This window comes from Protopterus annectens, chromosome 15.part0, assembly GCF_019279795.1.
Source record: "Protopterus annectens isolate FY-2018-M chromosome 15.part0, PAN1.0, whole genome shotgun sequence".
Lineage (NCBI taxonomy): Eukaryota > Metazoa > Chordata > Ceratodontiformes > Protopteridae > Protopterus > Protopterus annectens.
Window position 1 is genome coordinate 658,464,970 of NC_056749.1, and position 17,779 is coordinate 658,482,748.

The 17,779-nt window shown below is 36.7% G+C and overlaps 1 protein-coding gene across 2 annotated transcripts in view; it reads right to left on the reverse strand.

The window, feature by feature from the left end:
• The window catches only part of GPC4 (glypican 4), a 1,151,560-nt gene that overhangs the window by 743,198 nt on the left and 390,583 nt on the right, over positions 1–17,779 (reverse strand). Inside the window, exon 1 of one of the 2 annotated variants that reach the window (XM_044057506.1) lies at positions 12,622–12,696. The exons of the other annotated variant lie outside the window; for it this stretch is intronic. Within the exon in view, the coding sequence (XP_043913441.1) occupies positions 12,622–12,655 (34 nt within the window). The 5' untranslated portion in view covers positions 12,656–12,696. Of the gene's footprint in view, positions 1–12,621; positions 12,697–17,779 lie in introns of those variants that run through there. 2 annotated transcript variants of the gene reach the window in all.

A 17,779-nucleotide genomic window follows, 5' to 3' on the forward strand; every position in this document is an offset into this window, starting at 1 on the left:
TGTTGATGTGCTGCATACCACTGTAAAAACATGTGTATTGTAATTTGTGTGTATACTGATCGTGTCTAAATATCTGAATGTATCTGTAATTTTTCTTTGTGGAGCTTTTCTCCCTGGGCCTCTGCTGAAAAAGGGCCTTTTCAGCTCAGTCAGACACCCCCAGTTAACAAATGTAAAAAAAAAATATATATATATATATATATATATATATATATATATATATATATATATATGGGTCTCCTTCTAATGACCGAAACGCCGATTCGCCGACAGTGAAATCACCGACACGAAACGACCGACAACGCAGTTGACCGACACGCTCGAATCCCGACAGACGGAAGACCGACAAGGGGAATGTGTAAGCGACCTGGTAAGTATGCGATAGTGAGGGATTTAGGAGTAGGGAGCGGACAGGTAAGTGTGCAATACTCAGGGATGTAGGGTTAGGTGTGTGATAGGTGAGTGTGCGGTAGTGTCGGAGCTTGGGGTTCGGGGTGTGTAAGTGAGTTAGGGTTAGGGTGCAGGTAGGAGAGTGTCGGTAGTGTCGGAGCTTGGGGTTGGGTGTGTAAGTGAGTTAGGGTTAGGGTGCAGGTAGGGAGAGTGTGCGGTAGTGTCGGAGCTTGGGGTTCGGGTGTGTAAGTGAGTTAGGGTTAGGGTGCAGGTAGGGAGAGTGTGCGGTAGTGTCGGACCTTAGGGTTAGGGTTTGGGTTAGGGCTAGTGGATATGTGTTGTAGTGTACTGTGTTGTTTACGTGTAGTGTGTCGGTGTTATGGTGTTCGGTGTTTCGCGTTGTCGGGTTTGTGTGTTGTCGGTTTTCTGGCGTCGGTGATTTCACTGTCGGCGAATCGGCGTTTCGGTCATTAGAAGTAGACCCATATATATATATATATATATATATATATATATATATATATATATATATATAATAAATAAATATATATATATATATATATATATATATATATACACACATGCACACACAACATCACTTTATCAAACTTGACTGAAAATCACATTTGAAAGACTGACTAAAAACCCATTTCACTGAAAACCCACTTGACTGAAGCTAATTTCACTGAATTACTGAATATATTCAACATAAGAAAACAACCTAAAATGATGTTTTTTCATGGTGAAAAGCCCCCATAGCACTGGGCTTCACCTCCCACAGCCCCCTTAATTACTTACATTAAACCCACAGCCACACAACCACTTGAGAAAAGAAAAAACACCATACACAGTGAATCACTGCTGCTGCACCAATGCTGATTCACTATGTATGGCGTTTTCGTTTTTTTCTTTTCTCAAGCAGTTTTGCAGCAGTGGAGTTGATATATATAATTAAGGGGGTGTGAGGTCATTCTACTACATGGGGTGTACTGGGAGGGCAAAAATACTGTTTTAAGCTGCACTGTCTTATGCCGAATATTTACAATGATTTGCGATTCAGTGAAATGGCTTTCAGTCAATGGAACTTTCGTTCAATTGCTTTTCAGTCAGATGGGTTTCCAATCAATTGCTTTTCAGTCAAATGGTTTTCAAACATTTGATTTCAGTCAAGTACTGTTCAATCAAATAATATCACACACAGAGTAAGACATGACACCAAAACACATACAAAAGAAATGGAATGCATTATTAAAAATACAATAAAATAAACCACAGGATTAAAATACTGAGGATACCCAAGCTTGTCACAAAAAGATCAAAACAAAATGAAAGAAGAGAAAAATAATTTACAAACTAACTAAAGCCAAGACAAGAGGACATGAACAAAATCAACCATACTGTTAAATATCATCTTGAACAGGTCTGACTTTAAAAATCTGCAAAAATAATCCAATGTAGGACACCCCCTCAGCAACTGATGAAGCAGGTTCACCAGATACACTGCAGGGCCTGCTAGAAATGTGAAAGTCAGTCATAGCCTCCAGAGGCTACATGCAACTTTGCAGATACATCTGGCAAAGTGCAAAGGCAGGTCATACACTGCAGGTGAGAGAAATCCCCAAGTCAGGCATGGATAAAAACTAACACCAAGACTTTAAACATGGCATGAAAATGAACTGGAATCCAATGCAGGCTGCACAACACAGGGGCAATATATTGGTAACACACAGTAGCAGTAAGCAGCATGGCCACAGTGTCCAGACACAAGCTGCAAATGGTCAATTACTGAGTCTGGAAGTCCAAGGTAAGGGGGGCTACAGTAATCAAAGCAGGAAGAGACCAGGGCATGATCAGTCCCCCCCCAAAAGTGAGCCACATGTGGAATAAAGTGCTCTATCCTGAAAATGTTCTGTAAACGGCTATCCATCTAGCAGTGTGAACACTGATTCTTGATAATGGTTATGGTTTGTGTCATGCTGGGCTCAACTATACCTGCAAAAATGGGAAAAAAACGGACATAGATGGATGGATGAAGGATGATTTTATCACAGAGGGTATATCATATGTATCAGTGGATTATCCGGATTCACTCTGAAGAAACTCATCTTTCTGACAAACTAAGTTACTGATACCATTATCGATGCATCTTAGAAGCGGAAGTTATCTGCATTGCATTCAAAATACAAGATGTATCACTATGCAAAAGTAAACAAATGGCTACCTGTTCACAGAGGAACATTACGACAGACACAAAATGCTGTCAGTGATTTTCTGATTATGAGAAAATCATTATTTCATACATTTGCAGACAAAAAAAACTTTTCCAGCTGAAAAAAATTGTGTCTTCATCACACACTGCTGATGAATAAAAGCATAAAATATCATTGGAGGGTTCACCCTCCAAACGATCTTACAAAAAATGTACACAATACTTCACAGAAAGACAATAACTTTAAATGCTAGGAAAGTCTACTGAATATTCACAATACTTACATGTTTTCTACTAGTCAAGAAAACAAAAAGCTGATGAAATTGTGATGGCACCATATAAAAATAAACAAATCAATAAAGAATACATACATATAAACATGATTACACGTTGTATAATAAGACAGAAACCCATATTTTGCATAAATATTCACACACACAAGTGTGCATTATGGTTCTCAGACTCTCACTTCATTTAAACACAAATCAATGACTCTTGCTGAAAAGACATTTCTTTGAAAACTCATTTCATAGATTTTGTTCAAGCAAATGTACCTTAAATTTTTTTTTTTTTTAAAGGGGGAATCCCCTATGCATCCCCCATATCACCTTTAATAAACAAACCATGTCCAGAATCACATATCCTCTGAAAAAAGAGGATTACCACTTGCATTGAATCATTGCTGGCCCATAAAAACAAATTGTATAAACAGTGACTTCCATGCACGTCTAGAATTTGCTATAAATTACGAGCCTCTGAAAATTGATTTTACTGAAAGTAGTTCAGTGATGTTTTATTTTTGTCTGAGATTTGATATTAACCAAGTTGAGATTCAGTGAAAAGCACTGCTACCATACATTAACATGGCATGTGCATGCCTGTATTTCATGCATGTGTATATATAAGATATACATTATACCCAAAGCATCTTTTCAAGAGATATAACACTGCAGGCAAACAAGTTAAACTATTTTCAGAAAATTCAAAGACTACTGTATAAATTTCATCAGGTTAAGTATGAGAAGACATAAAACAGCCATCGTACTTCTAAACACTTCTTACCTAGCAAGCCAACAAAACTTTCAATCTTGAATTAAACTGTAGATAAAATACATATTGATAACACTCGGTACATTCAATGTCTTGTTGGAGAATGCTGTTCCATCTTGTAACAAATTACGTTTGCTCTTAATGAGACTGTGGTTTTTTGTGTGTGTGTGTGTGTGAGATGTCTGGGTTATATAGCCTTAGTAGTGGATTCACAAGCTCATTGCTTCAGCAACAAATTAAACCTAACTCTCCCAAGCAGAAATACTGCATACATGATATTTAAATGAAGCACTCTTCTATATCCATTTAGGTTTACCAGAATTTAAACTCTGGATTATGTTGCAATACCAGACATTGCCATAAGGTTTTGCACTGTAAACAGTTTTAGACAAAAAGACAGATTTCAGTTATCCAAGTGATTTTATTTTTTTACTTTTTATTTAACACAGGATAATTTACTCTTATCAAGAAATTCCTTTCAATATCAATAAAAAGGTGAAACCTCTTAGTATAATATTAGTTTAGCCCACCAAGTACAGTTTGACTCCATGAAATACTAGTAAGCAGGATACTAAATAATAAGCCCAGTTTATTATTAAAAAAAAAAAAAAAAAAAACGTGCTAACAAAAGGCTGGTGGTTCTAACAACGTTCAACAAGGGTTCATTTTGTAGTTTTATTTGAAAAAAAAATTCTATATAAGCATTTTACAGCAAGCCGTGTAAAAGATTCAACAGCAATTCAACATTTGCTGAAAAGCTCTGCAGCCTGACTAAACCTCATCACATGGGAGTCCCATAATTAGCTTGGTGATTAGAAGCCAGAAATAAACATAAAATCAGCAAGGAAACTCAGCAGGGGGCAAAACAAATGATGTGCCAGAAATTTCTATGCCAACTTCATTAGCCAAACAGCTTATTCTAATAACTGGTCTTTATGTTCTAGTCCTGAATGAATTCACCACACTATGAATTTGTGCATGCATGAGGTAAGGGACACACTCCCAGACTGATCACATTTATCTCTATACCATCTTGAAACAGACTGAAATCTAATTCTTCTCTTAGGAGAAATGCTTGAATCCAGCTTAAAAAGGAATAAGTAAAGCTTAGAAGTCATAACTCCAAAACAAAAGTAATACAAGCACTGCTGGGAATATTAGGAAAAAACACTTATACAAAACAGATGCAGTACCAGAAAACGTGCAAATTTACAGCAGGGCGACTATTATTTATATTTCTGGATAAAGGGGATTGAAATCCTTATATGTATTAAGTACAGACACTTCTTTGAAAGGATCCTTAAAGGAATTGTGTGTGTGAATATATATATATATATATATATATATATATATATATATATATATACACACACACACATATATATATATATATATATATATATATATATATACATATATGTATATATAGTGTGTGTGTGTATATATATATATATATATATATATATATACACACATATATATATATATATATATATACACACACATATATATATATATATATACATACACACATACACACACACACACACACACACACATATGCACGTGTAAGGTGGGATGCAATCAACTGTAAATTGTTTTTCAGCAACCAAAGCACAGTAAATGCATAAATTATAGAGTTGCTTGTTAGGGTTGCAAACCTTACTAGAAAAAAAACAGGATTACTACTTTTTTAAAAGGCAGAATTATTTTGTTGCAACACAATAGAACCCATTTAATAATGCTGCACTGCGGCTATCCCATCCAGAACTGGTGGCTCTCTGCCTAATGCGCACATACCACCAGTATTGGCTCTGGTCCCAAAACCACTGTGAATAGGAGAATGCAGGTATCACAGAGTGAATAAACAAATTTAATTATGGTCACTCTGCAATGGAATACTACTCACTAAATGTCCCACACCAACTTTTATGAAGAGAAACTAATCAAACAAGAAAAAGCCAGCTTAACAGCTTTAGGCAAAGCAATGGAAGACAACATAGGAGACTATATCGCGATTTAAATAAGGCCTGGGTTTGCCTGACCAAGGTCATGAATGATGGGTTTGTGAAGTATGTGGCACTGTTACCTAGTTTATTCATTCTTAAACACAGCCCAGTGATTGAAGCCATAAAACATAGCAAAAGCCTTTGATGGCTTATCAGGAAAGCAGGTTTCTACCAGCAGCACTAACACAATGAATCTGAGAGTAGATTAAAGTTCCTGCAGGAGTAAATGACTGCAGTTCTGCTTCACTGGGTTAAAAGCTGGAGTAGCAGGGTATGAAGAATATGCATGATCCTTAAGCATGGCTTGTGATAAAGAACTGCCACAAGGCACTACCAATGAACAGGATAAGGTTAAACTAACAACTACACTGTTGTTTGTGACACTGTGAATACGATTACAGACTCCTAGCCTAATATACAATGGCTTCCAGTCCTATAAAACCATTTCACAGAGGCAAGGATTACAGTGCACCCCCCCCCCCTTACAACAAGGAACAAACACAGATACCTTAGAAGTCAGAATACTATCCGAGGTAAGCTTATCATACACAGCTTAATACCATCAAGAAAGCTGGAGCAAAGTAATGAATAGCAGGACAGAAAGAAGAACAAATTAAGCATATTAAACTTACCAAAAAATGGTTGTGTGTGTGTGTGTGTGTGTGTGTGTGTGTGTGTGTGTGTGTGTGTGTGTGTGTGTGTGTGTGTGTGAGATACAGCTGCAGTTGTATTAGTTGATCAGAATTATTGAAAATCATGAAACAAGTTGCACATGAATTAACTAAAAACAAGTAGGTGGTTAGAAGTAACTGGAAGATATGAAACACCACCTAGATGGGTAAAGGAGGCACCCACAAGGAAGAATAATGAGATTATGTACTTTTATCATTTAGAGTCACTGCTAGAATCACAAATATGCTACAAAATACTACAAATTACTGTGGAACTAAGTGAGCAACTACCAGTGGGTGAAACTATGTTTCATACATGATGACAAATTACTGTGGAACTAAGTGGGCAACTACCAGTGGGGAAACCACATCTCATACATGATGACAAACTACTGTGGAAGTAAGTGGGCAACTACCAGTGGGGAAACCACATCTCATACATGATGACAAACTACTGTGGAACTAAGTGGGCAACTACCAGTGGGTGAAACCTCATCTCATACATGATGACAAACTACTGTGGAACTAAGTGGGCAACTTACCAGTGGGTGAAACCATGTTTCATACACGATGGCAAATTACTGTGGAACTAAGTGGGCAACTACCAGTGGGTGAAACCACATCTCATACATGATGACAAACTACTGTGGAACTAAGTGGGCAACTTACCAGTGGGTGAAACCATGTTTCATACACGATGGCAAATTACTGTGGAACTAAGTGGGCAACTGCCAATGGGTGAAACCACATCTCGTACATGATAGCTTGCTTGTTTAGCTAACTTTGAAAAGGGATAGGATGGCGGATGATCATGAGTAAATGTTTATAGTGCCTGAAAATTATAATTTCTGTTTTTCGTGTTGATGTTTACTGGGTTGGTTCTACTGGGCACATTTACAGATAACCCCAGGAAGAAAAGCTCCCAGAAATAATAGTGTTGTGAAATAAGAGTATGTAGAACATTTCTCAGACCTTGCACTGCTGCTGAAACAAACCCACTAATTTTACAAAGCAAGATAAAGTAAATAGAAATGATGAAATGGAACATACGAAGCCTGATTGCAAAAGACGTCCTCTTGGGGTAAGTCATACCTTTCAACTGTCCAGGATTTTTCAGAATGTCCAGATTTTTCCCTCATATTTGGTCCGTTCCACATTAAACCTGTTTTTCTGTCAGACTGATGTGGACTGAAGCCATTAAATAATGACAAACATTTGAGTTTCAAGCTTCATATCATTCAGGAAATGCACACTATTGTAAAGCAGGTTATTCTAGCAACTTTCTAATTTGCAAAGAGTAATATTTAAAAGCAGTGTCTATTTTTGGATTTCTCCAGATTACTTGTGCTGAGACTGAGCGGTATGGTGCATGTAAATTTCTCCCCATGTAAGCTTACACTAGAGTATATTACTTACTTCAAGATCAAGTCTATTGAAATCTGGCTCATGATGAAGAAATCACTAATGCAAAGAAGTATTTATATGAAAGTCTTGGCACTTGAGATGTGAGGACAACATGATACCATGGTAACAGAACCACAAGAAAATATTTGTCTGAAGTTAACAGTGAGATGAAACAGTAGGACGTTATCATGAATGTTCTTCCCAGAAGGCAATAAACGGATGGCTGGATGATCCAAAATTATTAAATATCATGGAGGAAAGGGTAATGGATATTTAGTGAGAAAGTATGTTACATTCCTTGTGTGCAGGCCTGCAGTCCATAAGCTGCAAAAGTCAACAATAAAAACAGCTAAGGCTATTTAAAAGTATTTACCAAGGCAAAACAAAAAGATGGCCAAGTCAACAGTTAATCTTGTATAAATGCAGAAACTGTAAGTTATCAGAAGCATACTTGGGTTACTGGATGCAGCTCAGGTTATTACTAAACTTATGGCCAAACAAGACCACCAAGAAGCTTAGTCAAGTCATCCAGGACTGGTGGGAGAGTACGATTCCCCTTTTAGCAGACTTTCTCTCCATATGCCTGATGAAAAACTGGGATCACCTATCCAGTCATCCAGACTGATTTTAAAGGTTGCTAGGGAACTACTCCACTTGATATGCAAAGGCAGCCTATTACAGAAATGTAGGGTCCATTTCTTTACTTATCTGTCAAGCCATCTGGTGGTGGTGATGTGTTAGTATGGGTTTACATCATTAGAATGGGTGGCTTGCTTTACCAATTTTTCTAATTAGGTGAAGAAGTTCAAACAGTGGTAGCTCTTTCATAGCACAAAAGGCTCAACACTTTGGAGAGGGAGAAGGCTTTTAGTATCCCACAGTAACTTAGGATACCAAGACAATAAATCTTCTCTCAAGCTGGTTTACGTGCTTAGATAAGTACAAGCAGAAGGGTGTACTACACTTAATGACATGCCTAATGAGCAGTGAATAAAGTGGGACTGGAACAATCCTGGTCCTTAAGGAGATACCATGAAGGACAAGTTGTGCAAAGCAGAAGGACATATTAATCACCACGGACATGGGCTGTTCAAATGAGTGGCACCTAATCTTTAAAAAGATATTTTGTCTTTCTTACATCTTCCTATGCTTTGAGTGTTAAAGGTGCCATGTTCCTTTGTGTAGTAGGAAAAAGCTGCATGCCCTTTTGCCAATTTTTGTTAGTACTGTGATGACCCTCCACCACTGGGCCAGTAATCAAGGTGCCTCAGTTGTCATTAATGGCACCAGTGGGGGACGTTCACTGAGAGGATAACAGGTACACACACAGTATGTGCTTGATGTATTCTCTCTGTTCAACCAAGTGCTTCATGCCCCTGCCCAAGTAGCTGACACACATACTCTGAGATTTGATTTGCATGTACACACACACACACACACACACACACACACACACACACACACACACACACACACACACACACACACACACACACCCCCCTGGGAAAGGCTCACAGGTTTACTAGCTATGCTCCCTCTTGCCTAGACTATAAGGTAGCTATCACTGCCATCAGAACCCCTGGCAGCTACTTTAAGGCCCTTAACAAAGGGTGTCCATTTATATAGACTGAAATTAATATTAATACAAATGGTAGTTTGACCAAGAACAAAGCTATTAGGAGTCGCCCACACAGCATCACCAAATAACTATGCAAATACTCTCAAAATTTAAATATTGTTACACAAGTCAGCCACAATGAAAGGTTTAAATATATTTAATACTAAACAACAAAAGATCAAGAAATTACTAAGTATATATTCACAATGACATCAGAATTCAGAATCACAGGAAATATTTAAAACAACATTAAAGGACTGGCTCAGACAAATAAAGAAAAACAATATCTAGACTAAGCTTCACTATATTACTGACTGAATCTAAGAGAATTACTATTCCCTAATAACTTACTTAATAGAGCAAAGCAGATGATGCGATAAAATGGTCCTTGTTGTCAGGCCCAAGACAGAATACAGAATGCTTAGTCTCACTAAGAGAGTTCTCAAAATAATACCTAAAATGTTACTTCTGAGACAGCTTGCAGAATTACATCACTTCTGGTCATCTGACTTTTAGTTTCAATGCAATCCCCCATTGCTGGAAGCTGGCAGGACTTAGCACATACCTGTAAAAATACACACACAAGGGCGTTTGCTCAGATCTGTGGTAGGTGCTGGAAGTCATAAAACAATCGTATAGCTTCACACTTCCAGAGTACTAGTTAGTTCACCCCAAAGACAACACAGAAAACTTCCTAATACAGACTTTGTGTCTCTGGCTGCACTGACACCTGTGAGATAGCATATTTATAGCTTAGCCTATAAAGTGATTTAATTTGAGATATATTTCAAAGTTTGCCAGACTGAGGTTAACATCCTAATTTCCAATTTCCTCTGTTAAAAAACATATACATTTAAACAGTTACAATAGTACATTTACATTTCTTTTTTCTCCAGTAGGGCACACTGTGGATATATTTCAAACACAAGCACTTTACAAATGCATTTTCAACACAAACATCTGTACAAATCAGTTTGATATACACGACATACAATTCTAACACATTTGTAATACATTTATAACATAAGCAGCTTGTATAAATCAGTTTGATATTCACAAATGAGATATAATTATTTACAAAATTCCAGCTAGCTGTGCTGGTAGTACTTAATTTTATCACAAGTGCTTTAGGGATATCCTAGAGTTTTTGATTCAGAGATTAAAGTGCACCATTATATATTTTTTTGTCATGGCAGATGAGATCAGAAAGGACATTTAACGTCAAAAAACTTAGTGCAGGAAGTTCTGAGTAAAAGTCATCTAGTATGCATTGGCCATGGTGTTTGTTACAGTTACAAGTTTCAGATTGAAGACTGGTTGCAAACTCTAAAATTCTGTTGCAAGTGCTTGTACATTTGTTAAAAAGGTAACTATGTAGATTGCCTGAGTGTCCATCACTACATGCATTGCAGTGGATTTGGCAATACAGCACATGCCTTCAAGGAGTAACACACTAGTCAAAATGAGAACAGTACATATATATATGCACACACATATATACACACACACACAAAATCTAAAACATCTCAATTATTCAATTAAAAGACCAATCAAATAATTAAATATTTCCAATTACACTCCCTATTTAACCCTCTAGGTACTAAAGTATTGTACTTTAAAATATATACAGCTTCTTAGTGTAACAATTTATCTTGAAGTATGACATTTTCCCCAAATTTTGCAGATACTTGCTCCAAAATGCAACCTCGCCATAAAGTAAAGCCCTCTTGGTGATGCTGTTTAAAATGCATTGTAACTGGGCTTTCTAAACGTTCTTTCATAATGTCCCTAATATGTTTTTGAAATCTTAGTTTAAAAGCCCTCTGGCTTTCTCCCCATAAAATAAATTACAAGGGCATTTGAAAAAATAAATAACTCTTTCTAGAGTGCATGTAAATCTATTAACTACATCAAATTTAATGCTGTTAATTTTAGATTAACAGTTTGAGTATAGATGGAACATTTTCCACACAAACGTATCCATTCATACAGAAACAATTGAGAAGGCTCTAGAGAGGTGAATAAACTGTCTTTCTTCAGTGGCCAGTAGTTTTATTTTGTCTTTCTGGTTGTAGTTATTAAAATTAAGGTCAAAGTCTGCAAACCTGTACTTAATCAGGGAACAAAAAGCCGCTTACCATCAGTATAGTGGCATGAGAGCATGGGTCTGCCTATACTACTGCTGGCCTGAGTATACTGGACATTCTTAGGAGTAGACAATGGATGACTATTTCCTCAGAAATGTTTTGTTGAGTTAGCCCCCTATTCCTGCTACCTCATGGGATATTGGTTCTTGCAACACTTTTGCAGCTCTGCAAATGTACCATACATGACACAGGTCACATCACGCACAGTCAAACCTTAGGGCAATCTAAAATAATCCACAATTGTAGAGCAAGACCCTGCTACGTCACTTCTAAAGTCTCCAAAATAATCTATACAGGAGGATAATGGATGTAGATGCAAGTGTAGGGAAGCCCCCCCACCCCCCCCAAAAAAGTACTAAAAATCAGAGTTTGCCTGCCCTTCCACATTTGATCAGACCTGAAGATGAAGGTTATAGAAGAATCTGAACATCAAATATTTAGGACTACTGTCACAGATTAATATTATTGTATGAAGAAAGAACATACATGAGAAGTAATAACTGGATACATGACACAAAAGTAATGGCATTCATTCTACTAGCTAGGCATTTGCTTGCATCAAAACAACTCACACGTGCATGGGTCAAACTTAGCTTGTAAAATGGACCACAACACTTTTTAAAATATACATAAAACCAAGGTACAAAAATGCATTTAGCAAGTTACTATTAAAATAACCCTAAACATTCAAAAATGTACCAAGTTAAAAAATGTGCTACACTTTTAGAATGATCAAAGCAACAAGAATTAATTTTGTGACTGAAAGTAATGGATATCAAAAAAGGCATACATTCAGCACTTTCATTCTAGTAGTAATTACAATATAACCTTAACACTTTTAGTACTTAGAGATACAAAAGGGAATAGCACTCGAGTGCTAACACGAGGCCGAATTATTTTCCAGACTGATAATAAATTACATCATGTAATGAACATTTTACTTCAGCAGGCATTTAATTTTACTTAGGAATAGACACACAAATGGGACAATACTAAGGTGGTGCCAAAATTATAAACTCTGTGTTATGGAGCTACAATTTAAAAAAGAAAAAAATATTTTTCTTCCTATAAATTTTAGCAGTCACTTTGTTGCCCAGAGTAAGATTTGATTAAAAGAACTTACCTCTGTGAATGTTCATGTAAATCTGTATGGACATTTAGCAAATGTTATACACGTTTACGGACACAAAGTAACTGGCAGAGCTATTTAAATACTCGGCCTATACAAAGATACTGCTTTCATTCAAAACTGGCAGCATGACTTCCACTGCTAAAGAACAGCAAAAACACAAAACTGTTTTTACTGGTTTCTATGTACAGACAAGAAAGCATATAGTAACATTCTAGTGGAAGACCATGGGCTATATGTTCGATATTAAATTAACTGAAGACTTCAAAGTCAGACTCTTGTACGCTTTTATAACAAATGTCCACTACAAACTATAACAAATTAATGCTAATGAACTACATAAAAACACTTGAAAGTTTCTTTCAGCTGCTATGTAGGTTAGAGGTTGTCAAGGTCTCTGCCACAAATTAGTAACTGCATAAAAGGGTAAGAGTGCTGTTAATTATGGTCGACTGCATTTACTGCCAATGTTCTGGCTTTGTATTCAAGAAATGGAATGCTTGCTATGCGAGCAGCACTTCAAATGCATTCTTTCTCCTGGCACAGAGTGAACAGTCTACTGATTTTGGACAAAAGAGATGAAAGTTGGTACTATACAATACTTTTTTTTAATCAGAACTGTCATTAATATGGAAAATCTGCTCACATCTGATTATGAAATGCACTGTAAACAGCTATTCCAGTAAGAGAATGTTAAGCAGTGCTCACAGATCAGAAGCCTACAGACAGCTACAATAGTATTATGGCTGTAAATTAGAAACAAACTTCAAAGTGCAGTCTTTGATTCAGTCCCTTCAATCTCAGCTTACATATTGTGCAAGTCCAACCAAAAACACTTAAGCATTCCTGTATAGCAGGGAAGCTCCTAGTCTGTGGACCTGTCTAAGAATGGGGTAGGGGTATGATGCAGTTACATAAACTAGATGGTTTGTTTGTATTTATTAGAAAATTCACAAAAAATTCAGAAAAATAAATATGCTTGATATATCAAGGGTTGTTTGTGCCTTATTTCAGTCTTCTCCTGGGAATGGGGAATGCCCATCCTGGGAGACGGAACTGTTTTTTATTACATCTCACTGAAAAACAATTTACTTCATTCACTTTTTCACTTTCTCCACTAATGTACAACTGTAGACTTGATATATACAGGGTGCTTTTGAATATAGTTTTCACCAACTTGTAATTGCAGAATTGTTATGACTTGAGGAAGCTGATGTAAAAAATGTTTATGTTACTGCATTTTCTTTAAATAGTTGTGAATTTTACATGGTGTTCAGTTAACTTTTATTGAATTATTTGTCTATCAAAACAAAATGATGAGACCAGCAAACTGTGGCAGTTAAACAATATTTATTATTATAGCAATAACCCATGCCTGGGTGTGGGTAATGCTGGATTTACCCACGGTTGGTGTGGTTTGGTCACGAGGCCGAAGCCCAAGTGGCCAAACAAAGACAACCGTGGGTAAATCCAGCATTACCCACACCCAGAAGTGGGTTATTGCTATTATACAATGACATTATTTAAGAAAAAAAATACTTACTTTTCTTAAATAATGGCATTGTATAATGCCTCCTTGCTGCCCTTCCGCAACTGTCTGGTATTCTGCGGTAGTTCTGATGTACTTTGCATGCCTATGCTCATGCAGTACATCAGAGTTCTGGGCAGAAGCAACTGAGAAAGCAAGATCTTCATTGCTTTTTACAAACTGTCTCGTTGTGTTAAAGGAGTTTAACATAGCGAGACAGTTTTGAAAAAAGAAACCGAAAAAGCAAGATCACCGTTGCTTCTTACACACTGTCTCGCTATGTTAAAGGAGTTTAACATAGCGAGACAGCTTTAAAAAAAGCAATGGAGAATCTCCGTTGCTTTTTTTAAAGCTGTCTCGCTATGTTAAACTCGTTTAACATAGCGAGACAGTGTGTAAGAAGCAACAGAGATCTTGCGTTCTCCGTTGCTGTAAAAAAAAAGAGTTATACTAATGGAAAAAGTCCGGGCGACCGGACCTTTTTCCATTACTATAACTCTGATTTACAATGTGCACACTGACCTATCAGCGTGCATAATTTGGAATATTAATGAGGGGTCATTGTATAATATGTATTAAGACACATAATAAATAGGAGAAAGAAACAGACCATTTTCAGCTTAGTAAATCACATAGCCTTCATCAGTGTATCTCATCATTTTGTTAGGATTATGTTTTGTTTTGGAACCTTGCAGCTGCTGTACCTGCAGAGAATCTGTTCTCATTTTGTCTATCAAGCAATCTAAGCATAACAGTGATTAAAATTATAATAGTTTAGATAAGCTTAGCAGAAATCAGCTTCCTTTGCAGAACACCTAGGCTCACTTCTCTATGCAAGAGCAAGAAGCACCATAATACAAGAGTATGACAATTTTTGTGAAAGTTTTTTTTTTCCTTTTTCCAAAAATCTTTACTAAATTTACACACGTCAAAAGCAATCTTACATTTACATAAATGAAAAACATACAAATGATAGCACTTTGGTTGCAAACCGTTTACATCTCAGGCACAAGTGAAACAACTGTAGTTGTAAACATTATACATCACTTACAAACCATCCAGTCATTGTCAGTTAAGCATTATATAGCTCATTCAAATCTTGCATCACTTATAAACCATCCAGTCATTGTCAGTTAAGGATTATATAGCTCATTCAAATCTTGCCTTTTGAACCTCTTTCCTGTTCTGCATATATTGTTCCCACAATTCCCATTTTTTCCTATGTAGTTTATTCCTCCCCTTTTTATATCAATTTTTTCTCAGTGGTACAAGATCTTTTTCAGCATTTTTTTGTTTTAAATCCTAGAAGACCTCAATAGTACAGACACTGCTTCAGTGTATTAAGAGGAATTAACTGAGGTGGTTTAGGACACCTCCAAAAGGTGAGCAAGGGTCTGTCACAGATGGCATATCGTACTGAAAGAATGCCCCAGGACATGTTTGAGGACATGCTAGCTTGCCTGGGAGAACCTGGGGACTCCCAAGATTAGCTGGAGACTGTTCCTGGGTATAGGGAAACCTGCCAGCTTTCCATCACCATGACCCTCACCGGGATATGTGATACTCTCTGCCACTATTACTACTGTAATATTAATGGACTTCTCAGATGGTGTTTTTCAGGACATGATCATGGCATGGAAGGTAAGTTAGCCACAACATTCTTCTACACAAAATTAAACTTCAGAGACAATACAATGTCATTGTTCCAAAGCAACCTGAAAGATACATTCTTTCAAATTTTCACTAATACTTTCCTTTGCTACTAGTTTGCTGTTTGTGAGTGAGTGTGTGTGTGTCTGTGTGTGTGTGTAAACACAAATACATATGTGGGAGTGTGTGTACTTTAATGCCATTTATTTAATTCCATAGCCATGTATTTGACCCAATTCGGTAACATACTGACTGACAGCAGACCCTTTACATTGCATCAACAGTGGAAAATAGTTTGAGAATCTAGTGTGAGAAAAGAACCCATAACATTCTTATCTTCTCAGAAGTAAAGGTAAATTGGTGTCTGTGGAGACGCACACAGTTTGCTACAACTTTGCATTGCTGATAAGAAAGAGAGAAAGAGATGTATTTATTGCTCTTTTAGTAATTTGCAAGAAACAGAAAACTCAAGACAAAAATTACATACCCAGGTTCTATCACTTCTGCACTTTCTGCTAGGGCAGACATGTTTTACTGCCGGCTACAATTAGACAAATAATACACTAGTTTTATGAAAAAAACACCACGACTAGTTCTTTGCCTTAGTTTAACAGCTTTTAATTAGAAATATAAAAACAAAACAGTGCTAGTTTTTGTCAAACTGTCTGTCATTCACTTTTACAATACTGTGCCCGATACATCAGACACTTTACATAGTGCATAATGCCTGCCACTTCATTTCATATAGCATGCTAGTGTGCGTGTGTGTGTGCTGACGAATAATTCATGGCAGATTCTCACCTTACAGCTAGAAGACACTACAGGTGCATTCCAAGTAATTACACTACATGTTTCAATTCTCCAGCCTTGTTAGAAACAGTACTCCAACATCATCAACAGTGAATTAGTACATATCTTCAGGTTTTGTTTAGAATTTAGCATACAAGCATAAACAGCTATCACCTATATGCAACACTGTGGCTAAAAGGAGCATGAATATCCACAAAGCACAAGTATCATCAGTTAATTATATGATGAAAACAACTGGCTATTTTTAATTACCAACTGGTACTGCTACAAGCATTTCTGCACCTGTACATTTTTAAAAAGCCAGAAGTAAAGCTCTCAGGAGTTTAGTCTTTGCAATAATACACCAAAGATTTTTCATTTATTAGAGATTTGCAAAAATGTATGCATATACAGAGTATGCTAAAATGGATATTCCAAAAAGTTACACTTACAATTAAAATATTTACATGCCACTAATGTAAACTCTATTTTTAAACAGTTTGTCTTCATTAAACAAAGATAATTTAAGTGACTCAGAAACTTATTATTTTCATAATATATTAATGTTTTCATGGAGTCAGTTTTCAAGGCTGATTCAATTAATGAACAGTGAGTACATTGCAGTTACTATTATGTGCCCTCGCAGCCTCCAGGAGTGCAAAACAAGTCAGCCTGGGATAAAATTTGTGTGGGACCATTGAGTGTTCACAGTTTGCCTTAAGATTTAAGTGAGGGTGTCATTCTGTTTTGTATGTAAATGAAGATTATTGTGGAAATGGGAAGCATCTATTCTCTCCAGCAGGTCTTATTTGTTGATAAGAGATTTAAATCTTTAGTTCAAGTGTCTTTGGATATGTAGGAAACCAATAAGTGTTGGGATGTTAACAACAGAGAATGCCACATCATTACCTCACCACAGTCTATACAAGGCAGAGTATCGGGCCAGATCTTCAAGCCTGCCATGGTAGCTCAGGGTTTTCAGTTTAGTAATCCTTTTAAGTTGGGAACTATTAGGACCTTCACAGATGCATATGTTGGAATAAATAGGCACATACTAACAGAGACATCATATTTATAACTGGTCTAATCAGGATAGATTCGGGAGGAATGAGAAATTTATTTGACATGGATAGATACATACATACAAATGTTTCAAGCATGGGCATTAAAGCCCTTCTAGCTTGC